This window comes from Desmodus rotundus, chromosome 3, assembly GCF_022682495.2.
Source record: "Desmodus rotundus isolate HL8 chromosome 3, HLdesRot8A.1, whole genome shotgun sequence".
NCBI classification, from domain to species: Eukaryota; Metazoa; Chordata; class Mammalia; order Chiroptera; family Phyllostomidae; genus Desmodus; species Desmodus rotundus.
This window is the reverse complement of record NC_071389.1, coordinates 80,600,032-80,621,238: the sequence shown is the minus strand read 5'-3', so window position 1 is coordinate 80,621,238 and position 21,207 is coordinate 80,600,032. Positions and strand designations below refer to the sequence as shown.

Genomic DNA, 21,207 nt, shown 5'->3' with positions numbered 1-21,207 from the left:
GGGCGTGCCTTGGCACATGCTGCTGCTGCTTCCTGGGCGCCTGTCCTTACCTGTCCCTACCGACATTTCTGTCCTTGGCCCCAGAGCTTTCTCCTCCATTGCCTTTACTGGCAAAGTAAATAATTCTTTGGACATCATATAATTATCATGCTTTTGAGTTAGAATTTTGAAGTTTACAGATTTCTTAAAGCAGTGCCTCCCTATGTTGGGTACAGAATAAGACATGCATTTAATAAAGGGTAAGACTCTTGCTGGGGAACCAGATTGAGTTTTGTTCTGCAGCAAATAACCTCAACATTCTGTTTTCTGGGGCTACTTAATAATTTATCACAGGTATTACTTAAGGATCTTTTGTTAATAATGGTGGGTAAAGTCACTGAGAGTTGTAATTTAAATTTAAATGCTGGTATTGTAGATTACAATGCTATTTACCTCAGCAATAATGATAAAAACTTTTTTTTCCTTCAAAAATAAGTTGTTGAAATTGTGTGTATCATAGTGTGTCTGTCAGTGATTTCTACTATAGTATAATGGAAATTAATTTCTGAGCTGAACTGAGGCTGTGGATGCCTAGGTCCTATGGGGGGGCGTGGGGAGGAGAGGAGAGGGAGGAGAGAGAGAGGGAGACACGCCACCTTTCCTGACAGCTTCATGGGGTTTTCCAGTGGTGTCCTCCCTAGCCTCCTCCACATCTTATTCCCAGTTCTATTGATCAGTTATTGGTTGCTTTATTTTCCTCTGGGAAAAGGACCTTTTCAACTCGATTGTCCATTGTGAGCCATCTTCCCTGTGGGCCTTATTGAAGCAGTGGAGACATTTTTAGTCTCTTTATTCACTTTGACAGATGTGCTTTCAACCACATTTGAACACACACTGTGCTTCTAGGTTTGTACCTGTGCTCTGGGGATTGGTTTCCTACCATCAGGTAGCCTAAATATATCAGAGATGGAAAGAGAGTTACACATGGAATACGCGAGACCACAAATAATAATGGGCAAATGGGATACAGTACAATACCATTAAATAGGTACTTAATTACATGTAATAGTATGGAATAGATAAAGTTCTGTGGGTTATATAGGAAGGTGAGAAAAACTATTGCTTTTCTGGATTTATTAGAAGTTTCTGAGAGTTGGGATTTAAGCCTAGTCATGAAAAATGGTGAGATACAGATAAATACTAAGGACCAGGGTAATCAAGTAACTATGATAGATCTTGACCATCGAGTTTATGAATATAGCAGGTGATATGAGCATAAAATAAGCAACCTGACACACACGTATGTACATGCACATACTTAATGCAAGAGGAGCTCAGGTACTGTTGATGCACACGATTGTAACCCTATTTAGGGATCTGGAAAGGGCTGCAAGAGCATGTGGTATTCAAGCTCAAACATGAAAGATGAGGAATTGCTAGTTCACACAGGACCTTCTTTTGATGTATATAAGTAACACAGAGAAGTGATACAGCATAGTGGTAAAAAGTTCACATTTTGGAAATCTGCCGGGGTTCAAACCCGGCACTTCTTACTAGCTACAATTTTCTCCTTTGTAAAATGGAGTTCAAGCCAGGGGGGTGGGGGGGTCTCTTCCTCCTGTGCAGGTCTTTTTTGTGAGGATCAAATGACTTAGTATATATGAAGTCCTTAAAACAGGGCCAGGACATAGTAATTACATTTTAGCTATTACTGATAGATTTTTTTCCACAAAAGGGTCTGAAGGAAGATGAGGGCTTCCCAGGTAAGTGTAAGGGGAGTGCTGGGAGGCAGTTCAGAAGAAAGAACATGAGTTTGAAGTCCTGGTGGGAGGAAATGCAAGCTGTCTAGAAGGCAGTGGTGTTCATTCCAGAGGATGGCTTTCTAAAGGAGGAAGTCTGCTGACGGGTTGGGATGGATAACTGTGGTGTCTCCATCGATTTTAAGACATGTGTATGTCTGTTAATTCTGTTTTGCTGGTTTATTTAAAACATACATTTTAGGGAGCTTAAGAAATAGTTAACTTTACTAGCTATACAAAATAATTGCATCATGGTTATCTCTCATGTGCTACAATATTATAAGTGAAAAGAGCTTTAAGTTTTCTTAAGTTCAGTTATATTTTAGTGTGTTTCCACCAAGATTTATTTGTCTGACTTGGTCTGTATGATGCAATTAGCCTCTAAAGCAAATGAAAATAGCTGATAAAGCTGACTAGAAAGCTGTTGTATTTTTGGCTTGAGTTGATCATATCCATACATATGAAGCTACAAGGCTAATTACTGTTATTTTTGGCCAGAGACCTTGCAAGTGTGGGAGTTAGCTAAGTACTTCCTTTGTGGAAAAAAGTGACACCTGTTTTTAATTGTTATGATTGCTTAAAGCATGTGATTTTTTAAAGTGATTGGGTTATAAAGATTTAGATTGGGAATTTTATGCTTTGTAATATTTATCATAAATAAATATTTGTTCAGAACCATTTAAGTGTACAAAGGGCCCCATATTATCATTATCTTCTATGAGTCGTTATTACTAGATAACAGTAAAGACAAATAAATGGAGGACACATGCATATATACATATAATGAATGGTGTGGTAGGTATATTTCAAACATGGTAATGTATAAATGCTATATATTATATATGCACACACATGCATGTACACACATATACCAAGTTGTATGAACTGCTATTTGATTATTTAGGTTAATGGCCTCAAGCAGTAATGTGGTGGTTCCCAAATAATTTATTTTCTTATAATATTATTCTGTGTAATTTAATCAGCAGATTTTATTGTGTGTTTTTAAGTGTATTTAGGGAATTTCTCTCTGTGTTGGCCAGTAATAAATAGTAACTTCTAAGTTCATGATTGATTATTAACATTATGGATTACACAGTTGACCCCCTATAAGTGTCTGCATCTCTTCAGCATTTTGTATTTGTAATGAACTAAATCATTCTAGAGTTAATATTTTTTTCATTTAAAATGATAGCCTAGAACATTAGTACTAACTGGAAATAGTAGTTATGTGCTGTATATTTACGTCTATTTGTATTTGTCTTTTTAAAATTATAAAAAATTTGGGAATTTTTCTGATATGAGTTCTTGAATGGAAAGTTTACTTAATATACATAATACATTGTTTAAAAGATATAGTTAATTAAACTTTGAATTTTGGATTTTAAGGTATATTTCTTGTAGGTATTAAATTTTCATTTTTCCCTGATTTTGAGTAGCCTTATTCAGTATAGATTAGTTAGGATTTATGGCATTTATCTGATGCCGATGCCAAGATTATGGAACAGCTTACCTGCTATGTGTCCAGGTTTGTGCTTGGGACTCAGTGGTGACTAGGACCTGCCTGGTCTGTGCCCTCCTGAGCTTGCTGGGCCCCTTTAACCAAGCTGTTACTCAACAAACTACAACATGAGATGACTGCCATGGCAGGGGAAGTGGGAGGTATTCAGTTTGCAGGAGTACGTGTCCAGGGTCCTTAACTTAGCCTTCGAGACAGAGTGCTAGGGGGTTTGGTTTATTTTGACTAATTCCCCCAATAAAGACTGTATTAGTAGTTGATGACTAAAACTGTTAGACTTGGTCTGGTTTTACCTTAGTTCTCTCCCATCCACCACCTACTTACAATTTTTATATCCTTTTGCCTTTTGATTCTTGCTGGTGAAGGAGTTACCCTTTGGAAGGGAGGCACATTGGACTATTTTTAGGTGAAAAAACAGACTTCTTAACTGACCTCTGAATAGTTTGACTAACATGTTGAATTGGATAATTTAAAGGAAAGGACGCGTATAGAATGGTGTGTTGAATACTTACAATGGTATTGTTGCCAATCAGTAAATGTTAGGGTGCTCTCAATTTGGAAGAAGGAAACGAGTATCAAATAATTTGAAAGCATGGAATAATGTAGAGTTTAAGTGAGAATACTGAAAATAAGAATCTGAGAGCATACATATATGTTGATAAATGTATATGTGTATATATATACATATATATGTATTTTTTAAGCACATAAGTAAGTACTTACAAACTTGGGGAATTGAGGCTGTCAACTTTCCTTTCTGATTAGCTACCCATATTTATGTATACATGCATACATATATTTTAATATGCGCATACATATTTAAATGAGTAAGATGTCATCTTCCATATGAGCAGTCCATACACTTAACTTAAAAAAAAACCTAGTAAAGAAGTGGTTGGAATAAAAAAAAATTAGCATTTCACCTTTCCTGCCTCTGCTTTTTATCCTTATACTTTGAGGTAACCACTCACATTACTTTCTTGTCTCTTTTGCAGAAATGTTTATGAAGATATGACAAGGTTGTTTTTAATGTGCACACATCTACAAAATATTGAATTACACAATAGATACTGATCTGAATTCTATTTTTTAAATTAAACTTAGGATTCTCATACTCCAAAAAATCATTGCTCAAATCCCAACAGTTACAAGCTTAAATTGAAAGCAAAAGCCATACAGTAGGAAAACGTCTGCTAGTGAACTGAGCACTGATAAGAGTGGGCTCCACTCAAATCTCCTGCATGGTTTCAGGTTACCATTTATTCCTTCCTACCTGTCCGTCAGCGTTTTTGTCAGTTTATTGCTATTTATTATTTTCTCATAAGTATTATTTAGAGAACATGCATTTGAAATGGTAAGAGAGCAGAGTACTTTCACTTTTCTTGAGTGACCAAACATGATAAAACATAAACCAGAATCTGTTAAAATAAACAAAAAGTTGAGAATCTTAATTCTAAATTTGTATGTTCAGCCTTGACCAGATAATACTTTTCTGTTTCAGCTTCTGTGTAAGCATCTGTCCTGGAATAAGCCCCCGTCCCCTCAGTTTCATGTTCCAAATGCATTATCATGTCTACAAATGGACTTCCCATTCCTGTTAGATCATTCCTTATTAACGTGTTCATTTAGTGATTGATCAGTTGATTTCTTTTCTTTTTTAATTTTATTTATTTTATTTTTAGACGGAGGGGAAGAGAGGGGGAGGGAAACATCAATGTGTGGTTGCCACTCACATGCCCCTGTGTACTGGGGACCTGGCCCACAACCCAGGCATGTGCTCTGACTGGGGATGGAACCAGTGACCCTTTGGTTCGCAGACCAGTGCTTAATCCACTGAGCCACACCATCCAGGGTGATCAGTTGATTTCTAAACGTTAATAGAATGTTTACTCTGTCATATGTATAAATTGTGCAGGTGTGGACAGACGGTGACAGCAGTTCACGTGCCTCTACAATGCATAGACTGGCACCACCATTTATCCAGCCATCAGGACTCGAAGACTCTGTGTCATTTTAGGCTCGGATTACTTTCTTGATGCAATGACTCTCTGTACCACATCTCTCACCTGCATATTTGGTTCTGCCGGGCCACACCTCTTTCTGCTCCATATACTCTGTGCTTATTCCTACTTTTTATCTTTGTATTCTTTATTCACAGGAGCATTTTCACTTCCCTTGGAATTTATGTAAACTGTCATACTTTGCCAGTAGTTAATGGGATGGACTAGTTAGTAACTTATTTAAAAAGAACTTTAATAAAACCAATTAATAATTATTTAAAAAGCATTTTAAAAAGATAGGGTGTTTTCAGTTTTTCAGAAGATTTTGTTAGCTGATAATGTGCTTGTTATTTGTAATGGTGTACTAAAAATATATTGGGGACAAATTAATTTAGTGTTTTTTAAAATATAATTAGTTCAATTTATTACTTTGAAACTTATTTGAAGTAATATGAAATAACTTAAATGTAGTAAGATTCCGAGTTTAATGAATTTATTATTTAGGGATGACCTTGAGCTTGGGGCATTTTTAGATGAATAAATGTTTTGTCATATATTTTACTTTTACATATGTTATAGACCCTATACTGCACTGTTGTTATTTTTGCTTTAAATGGTAAATTGTTTTAAAGAAATGAAGGAAAATACAGTCTTTTTTATTCGCCCGGCCCCTCTTCCTTTATTCCTTCTTCTGTCACTTTCTTCTTTCTCATAAATCAGGGGTTTGCATTTTTTTTTTTTTTTTTGGAAAAGGGCTCAATTTAAATACTTTAGCCTCTGTAGCTAAAATACAATTTCCATGCACAGCCCTTACAAAAACTGATTTTGGGCTGGATTTGGGTCATAATATGCTGCCCCTGCTGCATATACAGACTTTCATCTGCTGTCATTTCCCATCAGTCTGACTCAGCACTTCCAGCACCGCTCACATTATTGGTAACAAATTTTCTCAACTTTTATTCATTTGAATATCTTTATTTGCTTTCATTTTTGAAGGATAATTTTGCCAGATAAAGAAATGTAGTTTGGAATTTTACTTTCTTTTCCACACTTTAAAAATCTGTTGTCGTCCACCCCTCCCCCAGTATTGTGCAGTTGTGGCATACCTGTGTGTTGTGTCATTTGTAGTCACTTCTGCGGAGTTGCTTGGATCTGTAGGTTGATGTTTTTAGTCAAATTTGGGTAAAAACCAGCCATTATTTCTTCAGCTGTTCTTTCTTGGCAGTTTTCTCTCTCCTCTCCTGTTGGTACTTTAATGGCGTACAGGTTAGATTACTTGACAGTGTTCTACAGGTCATTGAGACTGTTCTTATTTACTCTTTTCTGTGTTTCAGTTTGTATAATTGGTATTAACTTGTGTTCAAGGTCAATCAGCTTTTCTTCCCCAGTGTTGCATCTGTTGTTAATGCCATCCTGATAATTTTTACTACATGTATTGTATTTTTTTGTCCTGCTAACTGATTCAAACAGAGAAGACAGTGAAAACACACCATGAAATGTACCTCTTACCAGGTCCCCTTTCCCTGGGCGTGAGTGTAAACACCAGCAGCAGTGATTTATGTATCCTTTCATACGCACACACTCATTTGTATATTTTGATACAGGTGGAAGTAAACTATATACATTGTTCTTCTCTTGGGATTTTGATTTTTTAAAAAACCTCGTACCTTGGAAAGTTTTCCAGTCTTCAAATTCTTACCCTTCCCCTGCTCAACAAAAGGAATTAAGAACACTGGCTATCAAAACAAAACAAAAGATAAAACCCACTGGCTGTCACATTTCTAGAAGTAATTTTTTATTATTTTTGTTAATCTTTTCAACGTTGATATATACAAACCTGACTCCTAGTGGTAGTTCAGAAATTATTGAATTTTCTCTTGGCTATGATTATTTTGGTGGGCAGTAATGACCTTTATTGAATGACTTCTGTGTGCTTGGCCATTAGATCCTTTGCTTCATTTACTAAAGCACTGTTATATATCATTCTTGTTTAATACTATTATTTGAACTGTAACATGCTAATGATACTTTGGTAAACTTAGTTTTTTAAAACAAGTTTGGGCTCCTTTTGTTTTTTTTTTAACTTTTCATTGTAGACATTTCAAAATGATTACAAAATAGAATGGTGTAATAAACCTCTATTTGCTTGTCATTCACCTTCGTAATTACCCGCTAAAGCCTGTCTTTTTTTCATTTACCACCCTGGGCACTTCCCCCTCCCATAATATTTTAAAGGAGACTTTAGATACATTAATTTTATCAATATGTTTTCATTATATAAGCTCCAAAAGATAAGGAATATTTTTTCACATGTTCAATAATACTTTTATGAAACAAAAAAGGCAGTTTCTTAATATGGTCCAATATCCTATCAGTGTTAAAATTTCCAGTTCTCTACAGTGTCATAATTTTTAAACCTTTTGTTAAAAGCAGGACAAAAAGGTTTATGTATTTTATAGGTTCATGTCTTTTATGTTCTGATCTGTAAGTGACCTTTCCAAGTCTCTCTTTCTTTGCAAATTATTTGTCAAAGAATTTTTTTTGTTCTGTGGTGTTTTCTACTATAATTCTGTTTTTAAATAAGCATAAAAATCAGATTTTTTAAAATATTGTTTTAACTGATTGCTTTCAAGTTTCCAGATATTCTTTTAGATATCATCAGATTATATTTGAACATGTATTTTTTTTGTCTAAAATGGTTCTATTTATGGCTTTGTTTTATGAGAGTTACCAGTTAAATACATGTGTGTAGATTTGACATATGGCATGCTCTTTGAAATAAAAAAGACAAAATCAGATAAAGATAATTAGTAGGGTGCTCATACTATGCAATAGGTAATGAGTTTATTGCATCTGCTAAATTTGTGGTAGTGACTCAACAAAGAAAAAAATCTTGTTTCTATTTTCATTAGAATGTAGTCAACTGTTTAATGCCATACAGAGAGAGGCTTATTCATAGTCCTTGAGATGTGGCATAGGTGTCTTTTTTAAAAGACATAGTCTTGCTGAACCTTAATCTTGGTGAATCTTGCTGAAGGGATGCCATGTATCAACTAGGGGACTACAGTTTGATCCAAGGTAATCGCAACATCCAAGTTTATGAGAGGAAAAAGGGTGGAGCTTGGGTATCCATGGGCAGAATGGGCCAGCACAATGCTGATATATTTAGAGGAAGGTAGCTGGGAATATTACAAGTCACAGCTGTTTGCTGGGTCTGTGTTAGAAAACTGAAATATCGAAATATTATTTAGCCCAAACTGATATTTCATCCATTTAGATCTAGAAAAAATATAGTTGCATTCTTTCCTTCTAGTCTTCTGTGCCTCTAAATAGTCTTCTTCTTACCCTAAAGGGGTTCAGATAGTTATTTCCAACATTTCCCTCCTTCTGTCACACTTCTAATCTTTGTTGTCCTTTTTGGTTTTTTTTCACTTCTTTAAGTATATATAGATTTGTATCTGCAGTCGTTTTGAAATCACACAACAGAACCAGTGAAACAAATCAGAAATATCAAGATATTATTTACCCCAATCCATAGTAGAGTTGTCACAGTTCCCAGCAAACTGTGAGCTTTGTTTCCTGATGATGAATGAAAGGTGAACGAGCTTCCAGGAGATGAGGCTGTTCCAGAAAGAGCCCCTAGGCCATAGAAGGTGGCAGCATGCAGTTGGTCTGCTAGCAAAGTTCATTATGCTTCATTTCTATATTTTTGTCCTGGGTAAACCTTGTATTTAAGTCTGTGTGTGCATGTGTGCATTCCTGCGTGTATGCATACATGAGGGCGCACACGTGTACGTGTGTGAATCTGTTACTGGGTTAGTAGCCTAAGTAAATCTACTGTTTAGCCTCTCAGGATAAGAACACTCTGTCTTCATATTCCTTTCTCTCCCCACCATAGTTACCATGACTACCTTCTTCCATGCACTAACTACATCAGAAATTACCAAATGGGGAGAGGAAACCAGTGTTGTCGTCTCTAGTAATAATACCTAAACCATAATGGGCAAAGTATTTTAATATGATTGCTAGAAAACTGTATTAATCTGTGTCAGTTTTCAGTATCTTTTACGGTAGTTCATTGTGTTTAAATAGGGTTTTCACTATTTTCAAACATTGAATTTTCAGGTGGAAATTTATTTTCTAGTTTAGGGCTTACATTAAAAATAAACAACAGATCTGTTTTTGCTATTATACTTATAACAATATATGCTTTTGCTTTGTTTTTTAGAAATATAATTTAATTGGGCATCCTTAGCCACAAAGTGCATATGGAGCTCCCCTTCCTTATCCTCCTTGGTATCCAGTAATTGGCAGCTCCTTTGGTAAGGCAGACAGATAATGTCCCTGCTGCTGCCCCTGTTACTTGATAAAAAGTTGCTTCCAACAGATGACTCATAAGACTTTTTCCACTTTTTGCATTTTATATAATTTTGAGTCTTGATCTGATAATATCTGTAATTTGGAGAACATTGATTTTTCAAGTTTGGCTGTATGTTGGAATCACCTGGGAAAACGTTTTAAAATGCTGATTTAATTAGCATGGGGTTCAGCCTCCGTATCAAGATGTTTAATGACTTTAATATTATGTGACTCTTAATATGCAGCAGAATTTTTTTTAACTGTTTGGGTGATATACACAGGGTCATCAGACTAGGAGCTGGAAGAGTAGCACTAAGGGACTTGAAATTGGGCCAAGTTGCTTTGATAATTACCCCACTTTTAAAAGCACAGAATTTGAGCAGTGGCCTGACAAGACATTTCTCAGCTGTACTGATCAAGGCTAAGTAACTCTGTAAAGTGACACCAGATGATATTAAAGAGACAAAAAATAATTTAAAAAGCCTTAGATGGTTTGGTGTGACACATTCATTCTATTTTTATGTACATTTTGTTATTTTCATGGTCAGTTTTGCTATCAAGATGATTTTCTTAAAGCAGAAACGTGTTTAGTTGATTCATAATTTTAAAAGCATGTTAGAGCTTTTGTCTACTTTTCTCTTTGTACTATTTTCTCAGAAACATGCTTTCTGAAATGGATATATGAACAATTTTACAACATTAGGCATTTTGTATTTTAAATTTGATTATGGCTTATTCCGTTTCTAATCTTCATTGCTATTTTTGACTTATTATCATACTAGGTTAGGAGATTTTTCATGTCTTTTATCTCTACCTTACTTTTCCCATAGCCATCTGGATCTTTATACAACCCTTTAAACCTTTTATCAAAAATTGATTACAACCTCTGCACAGAATTTTTGGGGAGGCCCTCAAACACACAGCTCCCCTCCTCTACCCTTGGTACCTCTTCTCCTTTCTCAGTTCCTTCCTAGCTATTGCTCATCTTGTGTATTTGATTGATCACATGATCGATCACTCTAGCACCTCATTTCACTGAATTCTTTGTCCTTCCTTCTGGAAAGATGCAAACATGGCTTCCTTCCCCATTTCTTCATCCTGGGTTGCCGAACTTTGTTAGAAAAGATAACACTGCTCTGCAGTGGAGCCACAAAAATTCATGGATTTCCACATTCACAGATCCCTGCTTGCTATTCATCAATGCTTATGTTTAACCTTCAAATTGACCAGCTCTTCCATTCCCATCCATTACTTTGTCTAATTTCCACCAGTCTCTAAAACCTCTTAAACAAATACTAGACTCCTTTTTCTTTGTAGACAACCAAGGCTCTTATCTGAATAAAATTTAGATAATTGGCTAGAACTCCCTCAAACTTTTCCTTTCTGTCAGCAGACTTTGCATCTGATCTACCTTTCTCCTTTTCTTTCCTTAGACTTCGGAGAATCCCCGGGAATTGCCCTATTCAAAACCAACCCTCCACCTAGATTCTTGATGTCGTCTTCTGCTCTCTGCAGAACCTTGCCCCTTCATATCTTTCACTGTTTCTTGTATATTTTCTCTCTCTTTATCGGTTCCTCTCTTTGAGTTTATAAACATATTTGAAACACACTAAACCAAACAACCTTCCCTCAGCTATGTTTTTCTCTGATCCCCCAGTTCACTGTCTTATGGCTAATTTCTTTGTTTGGGGATGCTTATTAGAATAATACTTGATTAATATGATGAAGTATGTCTCTTTATATTCATCGTTGAAGGTTTTTGTTTTGTTTTTTTTGCACTAGAGATATGATTTAATCAAATAGATTTTGTTCATTAATTAGGTTACCTTTTCTCCCTCCCTTGTCCTGTTTGCTGTTACAGCTTATAGTAACATGCTTCCTGATATTGAAATACCTTTGCATACTTATTTGACACCCTTCTTAGTCGTGGCTTTCTTACCTTTGGATGTAGTTCATGATGAAGATTGTTGTGTCCTATTCACATGTGAGACTTGTCTGCAGTATTGATTGTTCTGCCTCTTTGTTCACATTTTGATACTGGATTTTACCAGCTTTATAAACGGCTCAGAACTCCTTTTGTGTGATCTTGTGCTCTGTAACAGTTTAGGAGATGCTTTGGTTATGAAGTTGGAAAGAATTTGATAATAAAATCGTCTGGGTCTGCAACCTTTACATAAGGTAATTATGTGTTACTCTCTGGTAACTATCTCACCTTCATCCATGGTGGTTATTCTAGTTGAGTTTTTTCCTTCCTGGACAAGTTGAATGATTTTATGTTTTTCTAGAATTTTTAGTAATCACAGTTTTTAAATTCATTAGCACAGAGTTGAGTCTCTGATATTTTTCACTTATTTCAAGCAATATTTTTCAATTTTAAATATTACTAGTCTAGACTATCAGTTGTGACGTTGTTGTACAGTGTCCTCTTAGTCAAAGACGTAGGTCTAGAGGGATGTGCAAAATGTGTAACTTTAAGGTTAAAATGTGTTACTTACAATGGTAGATTTATTTAGCTGATTTAGTGGTGCACACTAGGCTAATTCTCATTTAGAAGAGCATCTGTAGAGGGTTATGGGTACTGGGTGCATTTTTAACATTACATCATTGTTGCATATTTAGTCTTACTGAAATAGCTCTGGGAGTTAAAAGTAAGAGTAAGGAGCTTGCACTGATGTGTAATGAGGGGACGTAGGAGTTGGGCTTATTCAGTAGTAAAAATAGTACAGTCACATATGGTGATTTTTTTTCAATCAGATGGTCTCTCAGTAAATACAGGAGCCTTTTACAGTTCAATAGGATATACTTCATAGAACTTTATGATTAGCATTTCCACTTTGTGCTTTCAGGCCTAAGTGCTGAGGGAGAGTGTTAGAGCAGAAGGGTTGGTCTATCGGAACAGCAAGATGGAAGGATAAGCTGATAGAATTAAGGTAGAAATTATTATTTATTCCTTTCTAAAAATTTATTTTCCTATTATAGTTGAAATACAATGTTGTATGTGTTTCAGGTGTAGAATATAACGATTAGACATTTACGTGTCCTACGAAGTGATCACCCCAGTAAGTTAGGAGCCTCCTGACTTCATACATAGTAATGAGTGGTACTGACTGTATTCCTTACGCTGTAATTTACACCCCCTGGGCTATTTTGATAATGGCAATTTGTACTTAACCACCTTCAAGATAGAAGTAATTTAAATTGATAGATTGAATGGAGTAATATCTATTCAAGTGCTTTCAGGGTACTTGCACAGTTTCCCAAATGTAGTGATCATTTACAATGTTACAGAGCATTCTTAAGTGAAACCACCCAATGCCAATTTTGAATATGGTGCACAGGTATTCCTTTTTCTCTCTTTCAGAATATATCAGTTTTCTCTCTGTCACGTGGCAGGTTATTGTCAAGGTTTATATAATCAGTAAATTACTCAGGGCCATCATATGTCATTAGTACTGATGATCATGAGATATTTAGCTGCAGACAAATGGGGTTCTACATGCAAGACTTGGTGGTGCCAGAGAAGGGAGGGACAGGCTCCCAATGAGGGTGTTAGAGGAGGTGTCCTGAAGGGGGCAAAGTGCTGAAAGGATGTCACATAGAGAAGGGAGGGTATGGGAGGGGCCTTCTGGCAAGAGTCTTAGGGATCCGACAGACCCTGCATTGGGTGTAACTAAAGCAGAAAGGAAGATGGCGGAACGGGGAGGCAGAGAGGTTGTGGGATCACAAAGAACATAGATGCCACACAGGGGAATTCAGGCTTTATATTTACCATCAAATTGATATTAAAGTGATTGTTTGAGGGATATAATAATCTGTAAGCTTATCCAGGAGAGCTATTCTGTCTGTTTTTTTTTCATCTCTAGTTCTTTCTATTGTACCTGACACAGGGTAGACATTCAATGTAATAAAAACACACTGCTTTTGTGTTTTCATCCTAACAGTTCGGTGGGTTGGTCCCCAAAGCTGTGATGTCCTGGATCCTGAGTCTCTCAAGGAGTGGTGTTCAGGCATCGGAGATGGTGCGGGAGGCTGCACATGCACCATACGGGGAAAATGCTCAGAGAACATGTGCCTACCGACCATTAGAAGATTGATTTATTAAATAACGTTATAAAAATCACTTGGTCTTCTCAGAACCCCAAAAGACAAATTGTTTCTTAAGGACTCTAGGACAGTTTTGTTTTGTTTTTTTACCTCAGTGGTCAGATTATGTTTCCCAAGTAGACTTTTTTTCTTTATTTATAATGATTTATGGATGGTGAAAAAATATTTGGCACTGTTTTGTATACATAGTGAAGTTTTTATGTATGTAAGGCATTATACAAGATTGTTCATAATCTTTACCATTAACAAATAGTTTCTGTGCTTTATTGGAGGAAAAAACTGTAAAAAGGTATACATTTCTAATAGTTGCAGAATCATAATATAACATAATATTAGTGCCCTCTCTCCTAGCCTGTCACTCTTGCAGATATGGGTCCCTCTGTCTTTGAGGCAAAATTCTGGATCCATTCATGTGTTTCTGGGGTCTTATCCAGGTGACAGTCCCAACTATATTTAGTAAAAATTGATCAATTAGAATATTAACATGTTAATTTAAATACAGTAAGAGCTCATTAGAGTAAGAATGCATTTAGATTTACCAGCATGGTATGAATGTCCATTTTGAACATATATTTATTTTTATTTTTAAACAACAGCAACAGAGGAACTATTTATTTGTAAATGTGTAGTTCTCTGAGAAATTGTTGCCTGAGATAACAGTGACATTGGGGAGAGCATGGTGGGAAGATGTTTCGGAGTCTGAGACCCCCTCCTAAACAACATGCCACCCCTCGCCCGGCCCCGTCGCAAGGCTTATAATGAAGTCTGTTGTTGCTGGGCAGTGTTACCTTTGGCTTGGTAATGGGATTAGGGTAAAACAGTGTAAAAAAAAAAAGATTTGTTGAGAACTGTTATATCAATGAGTTTCAGGCTGCAGGTTTACAGATCATTAGTGGGTTGTAAAATTAATGTAGCTGGGCAAGGCAGCATTTTTCATTTTTAATAGGAAAGGATAGAAAGTTGAACGTGGGTAAGTTTGTTTCTAATTGTATATGCACATATGTAAGCACGTGTAGTTGGTTAAAGTGTAAAATATTCTTGCTCTGGGTCATAATAAATGGTAAATATTACTTTTAAAAATTAGTAAATACCTTGTGTAAACCAGTTAGGGGCATATAATAAGTGACTGCTTAATCTGTAGTTTTGAAAACCTTATATTTTACCAGGAGAATCATAAAGCAAAGGTTAAATATAAACAGGACTTTTATTAAAATTGAAGCAAAGCTTATAATAATAGCTGTTTCCAAGCTCTCTACTTGAAGATCGTGTTGCCTGTTGAACTGGAGCTCCAGGTTAAAGCATTGAAGTGGGTCAATGGGTTCATCTTGTTTGGGTCTCTCTGTGCTTCCTGGACTTGTACGTGTATTTCCTTCACCACGTTAGGCAAGTTTTCTTTTATCATTTTTTCAGATAAGTTTCCAATTTCTTCTTTCTCTTCTCCTTCTAGCACCCCTATGATGCTAATATTGGAATGCTTGAAGTTGTTCAGGAGGCTGCATACACTATCATTGTTTTGGATTCTTTTTTTCTTATTGCTGTTCTGATTGGTTGTTTTTTGCTTCCTTATGTTCCAAATCACTGATTTGATTCTTGGCTTCATCCACTGTACTGTTGATTTCCTTTAAATTGTTCTTTGTTTCAGTTAATATATCCTTTGTTTCTGACTGGATCTTTTTTTATGCTATTGAGGTCCTCACTAAGTTCCTTGATCATCCTTATAACTAGTGTTTTGAACTCTGCATATAATAGATTGCTTTTCTCTATTTTTAATTCTTTTTCTGGAGTTTTGGTCTGTTCTTTCATTTGGGCCATGTTTATTTGTCTCCTCAGTTTGACAGCCTCCCTGTTTTTGTTTTTATGTATTAGGTAGAGGAACTGTGTCTCACAGGCTTGATAGAGTGGCCTAATGTAGTAGATGTTCTGTAGAGCCCAGTGATGCAGTCTCCCCTATTATCCAAGCTGGGTACTCAAGGTGCACCCACTGTGTGGGCTGTGTACATCCTCCTGTTACAGTTGAGCCTTGATTGCTGTTGGCATGTCATCCAATACCTGTGTTCTGTCCAGGGTCACACAGCATTAGCTACAAAGCCATCTTGAGATAACTACTACTTTGCTGGGCTTGGAGGTGTGCAGGTGAGGCCAAGCTGTGAACTGCGGCTGGCTGCTGTTAGTGCCCATCCTGGGGCCACTTAACAAGAGGTGTCAGGCTTACTGAAGCATGAGCCAAGACAAACCATTCATGTGGAAAAACCAATGGAAACAGCTTGGGTGGGCTTGAAAGTTCAGTGTGGCAGGGCCTCCAGGAGTCACCAGGATGGGACAAACTGTGTGAGCCAGGTTGACGGTGTCTCAGATATGGTGCCTGCCTGCTGGCTCTCAGGCTCTGTTGTGTGAGGGCTCAGAAAAGAAAGAGTGGCCTCTGCCAGCACTTCTATCTGGGAGAAAACTGCCTCCCAGCTCTCACCTGCGTGCTGGACACTTCAGTTCTTTCCCATATGTCTCTGATGCCTTTCAGTCTGCTGCCTTTGAGCTGGAGTTCAGAGGGAGTAAGTCTGAGTGAGTCTGTGTGGGGGTTCTTTTAGAAGAATTGCCTGGGACTCTGGCAGTTTGTCTTCCACAGCCTCAATCCGCACTGGTTTTTGCAGTCAGAAGTTATGGAGACTTATCTTCCTGGCACTGGAACCTTGGGCTGGGGCCCTTCAGTTCCAAGATACCCCTTTCTGTTTTTTTCCATGGGACCAGTCCATTCCATCTCCACCAGTTACTGTCATAATCATCAAATATGTATATCCTTATAAAATTTAAAGTAATTGTTACCAAAGTAGAACATGTGCTAATTTACAAAATCCAGTTACGCCCAAAGCCTCAGATCAGAAAGGTACAGGCCCTCACCCACAGTAAACTCCCTTTCCCGGCCCTTCCTATAGCAGCCGTCCCAGGTCTTTGTTAGTTATCGTTTCTGGGTTAAACCTCACCTTTCAAAACTTCGTGCATATATAACAGTTCTGTAGTCATTAGTTATTTTTAAAAATACCAGTAAACATTTATTCTCTTAGTTTCTATAGAACAGGACTTCTGGAGTGGCATAGATGGGAGGTTTGGCTTGGAGTTTCTCATGAATGTAGTCATTAGTTATACATAGTATCTCTTTAATGCAGGACAGTTTTAAAAGGGAATATATCATTACTCTAACAGTTTATACATATTTGTTTGATAAATAGTTCATTCCACAAGCATTTATTCCTATGTGTCAGGAACTGTTTATAGGAAGTATGTTTGTTTTACTGTATTATTATTTGTAATATATGATGAGCTGATTTATAACCTTTCTTTATTTTTCTTAGATAAAATTGAAGAAGCACAAAAAGAACTTAATGGGGCAGAAGTGTCAAAAAAAGGTAAATTAAAATCAACCCCAATATAAACTCTAGTCTTGCAAAGATTCCTGTATAGATATAATTGCAGCATTTACTACATCAGTGGAAGCAAATGACACAATTAAAAATCACTTTAAATTAATTGATACCTAAAAGTATATGGACTTGGCTTTAGGAAATGTTTTAGCTACATAGCCTACTTTATCATTGTTTCCCACATGTTAATGTGTTGATATGCTGCTGATGGGAGTGTGGTGGCTGCAGGAGTGGAAGTGCAGGCAGGAGTGAGGGCTGCTGCAGCTCTTTTGAAAGCCTGTGTGTGAGACTGTCCCACTGCAGTAATGAAACCAGAATACTGGATGCTGATGGCTGTGTGTATGTATGTTCGTATGATGCAGTATATTTTTGAAATGACAAAAACCTAAGACAACTAAAATAGCCTAAATGCTAGTCAATGGAGGAGTAGTTGGAAAATTATAGTAAATTCATATGTTGGGATGTTACACATTTTTAAAAAATGTTATTTCAATTGACTGATTATTTGTTGCTAAATGAGAAGAATGAAATTGCAGTATAGCATGTGAAATACACAGCGCTTTTGCTCACTCGAAACCATACATGCACACGCGTGCACACACATCCCTTATGTAGGGTTTGATAAAGTTCAAAGGGATTTATATACAGATATCTGAACAATGTTGTGAGAAAAAACAGAGAAAGATGATAAATTTTTATTTATATGTCTTTGTATCCTTTTACTAGTTACAATTGGTATAATTTTGTATGAAATATAAGAAGTTTAAAGGCAAAAATTGGTCTTCATGATAGAAAGCATACTGATTATTTGTCCAGGTGGTAGGAAAAAATACATTCAGTGTAGGATGATCTGTGGGGAGTGGAACACAGGGAGGTATATAGTTTACTTGTTATGTGTTAATGAGTAAAATTGGTTAAAACAATATAAAGTTTTCTTAGTGGCATTTATATTTCATGATTTTTTTATTTCTTTGTTTCTATTATATCTTCTAATTATAGTGGAATATTTTGACAGAGTAAATTAGCCCTGTAGGATTTCAGTTGAAAGTCTTTTTCTTAAGTGTCTTTTAAATCCAGTTAGGTTCCTAACCTTGATTTTAGGGGGTATAATTTCTGCCGGTCCAGGTTCTCCTTGGACCAGGCTGTGAAACCTCCAAGATGGTTCGGGGTTGGTATGAATAGTTACGCTGTGATGTACAGCAGCCTTAAAGAAGTGTCCTCCTCCTCCTTTGTTCTCTCCTCCCATGCCTTTCTTCCAAAAAATCTATGGAAGGTCCATATCAAATACGACCCTTTAATGACATTCTTGCAGAAAAGCAAGTCTAGAAAGAGCGGAGATGTCCCCAAAGCCATGCTGTCCCTTTGAGAGGTTGACTAAAGATCCGTTCCCTGCGTGGCTGTAAGTAGCATTTAAGGTACTCAGGCTATGACAGATCTTAAACTTTGGTTTTTCAATCAGCCTTTTTCTCATCTAGTAATGGTTTAGAGCCGCTTCAGGCAGCAAAATAAATGTGTGCTTGCCTTCCTTTTCCTTCTTTCTCACCCCTGTGGCAAAGAGTTTTTGAGAACAGTGAACTAAATGCCTAATAGGAGGGAGGAAATGGAACAAAGGTTCTAGAAAAAGAAAATGGATAATGAGGTTTAGAATAATCTAGTGGGCTTCATTTGGCAGGCTACACTTATTCAGAGACCTAGGATGAATACCAAATGAGCATTGTTCTATGCAATTCGCTGCTTAGGATTACTATTTGGCCTTCATTTTTACATACATGTTCTAGGCAAATTGAAAATAAAATATTTTCCTCTTCAATATAATTAAGGAGTATTATCAGTTTGTCTTTAACAATATGAGATGAAAATTTTTAGTAATAAAAGTATTGAGATTTCTCAAATCTTTGCTTGCTGAGCTATTTTGTTAAAGGAAATTTATTCCTTTGAGGAATATACTTTAAAAATTTAGAGTTAGTTATTGTTTTTATTGATTAAAATGATTCATCCAGGATTGACCACTTTTTCACTATTTTTTCTACATGCTTTTATTTCCCTCTGTAAGTCTGACTTTTTTTTACATCTGGCTTTTTTCCTACAGCGCCCACAGACAGCTCTCAGGCTTCGTTTCCACTGTACATACTGTGGTCATTAACTTATTTAAGGTTTTTTTCTCCCCTCTTCTTTTTTGGTGACCATTAGGACCAGTAACTAATTTATCTTCAGAAGCACTTAACATAACGGTAGGCTCATGTTAAAACTCTTTTTTTCTTATTGACAGATTAAAATAGATATCTTTCCTGTTTTCTAACATTTTAAGGAAAGATTAATCTGTTTGTAATAGGGTGTCAAAATAACTTCTTTTGCCCATTACATACCAACAGCATATAGAAGTGCACTAAATTATGTTAGTGTACTTTATTCTTTTTTTCTGCTTATGAACGAAAAACAGATGACTTCATTTATTTCAATTTTAATCAATGTGGGGAAAAATATAGCGTGCAACATCCCATACAGTTCTCCATATTGTCATGATATTCTTCCTTCCCATGCTATTTACTTGACCTTAACATCCATTGTGCTTGACACTATTTCTGAAATTATTGTGCAGGCTTTAAATGAGATAGTGAATGTCACAGATGTAGTAATGGGAGGATAGGTGTAAGATAAACTGGGAAGAAATAAAATAGATTTACTAGAACTTTTTATCTCTTAAATAGGCTTTAATTTTAACACTTTGTTTTAAGTTTTGTCATACAATATTTGAAACATAAATTAATATATATCAGAATGAAATTAGAAAGCAAAGAATAACATGGTAATAAACTTCGATTCTAGCAATGGGCACGTTGGTGATACTGTTGCGCAAACCTGCTGCCCGTCATGATTGCTGGCTGCTGTCTGCGGTGTTCGTTGTCCTCAGCTTAGTGTTCATCATTTTAGCGCTCCTTAAAATCACTTACGTGGTCTTACACAATATACATTTTAGTTTTGGCTGAGTTTGAGCTTGAATAAAATTAGGTAATTGTGACAGCTTTTTCAGTCAATGTTGTTGCTAAGATTCATGCATGTTGCTGGATGTATTAAGTAGCCGTTTCCTTTCACTGCTGAGTAATACTTCACTGAGTGAAATGATTTGTTCCTCTATTCTCTTGTTGATAGATTCGAGTTATTTCTACCTTTTTGTTGTCACAAACAGTGCAGCTATGAATATTCTCATGTCCTGGGAATATAGATATTCAGCTTCATAAGTTTATGCTAAATTATTTTCCAAAAAGTTTTTTTGGGAACATTACAGTCCCATCATCAGAGTCTAAGAAATCATTTTGTGCTATTCAGTATTTGATATTGTCTGTCTTTTAAACTTTTTTCTAGTTGAGTGGGTATAAAATATTATTGCGTTCAGCTCTTGATTTATTTTTCCCTGAAACATGTCTTCATTTGCACTTCTTGAAATACTTACTGGTATCTTTAGTACATTTTAAAAATCTTAATATATTTTTTATAGTAACCCTTTATCCGCTTTATGTTTTGGTTGGGCTTAATTTTTTTTCCTTCTTTAAAGTACCTGTTAGTAAAGAGAAGTTCTTAGTTTTACTATTGTCAATCTGTTAATCTTTTTCTTTTATGATTAGTATTTTTTGTCTGTCTGTCTTAAGAAATTCTTACCACAAGGTCTTACATATTTCCTTCTGTTTGCTTCTGAAAATCTTTCATATTCACATTAAAAATTACTCTGGAGTTGATTTTTAAAAATATGAAGTGAGTTAGGGTTCCAATATCTTTTTTTATCAAACGGATAACCATTTGTCCCTGAAACATTTATTGGGTAGCTTCTCCCTTATCTCTGTTTCATATTAATTTTCTCGGAATGTATGGTTTGTTTCTTGCTCTCTGTTCTGTCTGTGCATGGGTTAAAATCACAGTGTGTTAATTACTATCACTTTATTGTCTAATATACAGTAAAGCAAATTCTTACCATTATTCTTTTTCAGGAGTATTTTGACTATTTCTAGTTTTTTGCTTATCCATTTAACTTTTAGAATCAG

At 36.0% G+C, this 21,207-nt stretch overlaps 1 protein-coding gene across 6 annotated transcripts in view; it reads left to right on the top strand.

Annotated features, from left to right (window-relative positions):
• Positions 1 to 21,207, top strand: part of HIVEP1 (HIVEP zinc finger 1) — a 143,874-nt gene that overhangs the window by 57,349 nt on the left and 65,318 nt on the right. For 5 of the 6 annotated variants that reach the window (XM_024565617.4, XM_053920275.2, XM_053920274.2 and 2 more), the window contains exon 3: positions 17,102 to 17,155. The exons of the other annotated variant lie outside the window; for it this stretch is intronic. In XM_024565617.4, coding sequence (XP_024421385.2) covers positions 17,102 to 17,155 — 54 coding nt within the window. The remainder of the gene's footprint in view (positions 1 to 17,101; positions 17,156 to 21,207) is intronic. 6 annotated transcript variants of the gene reach the window in all.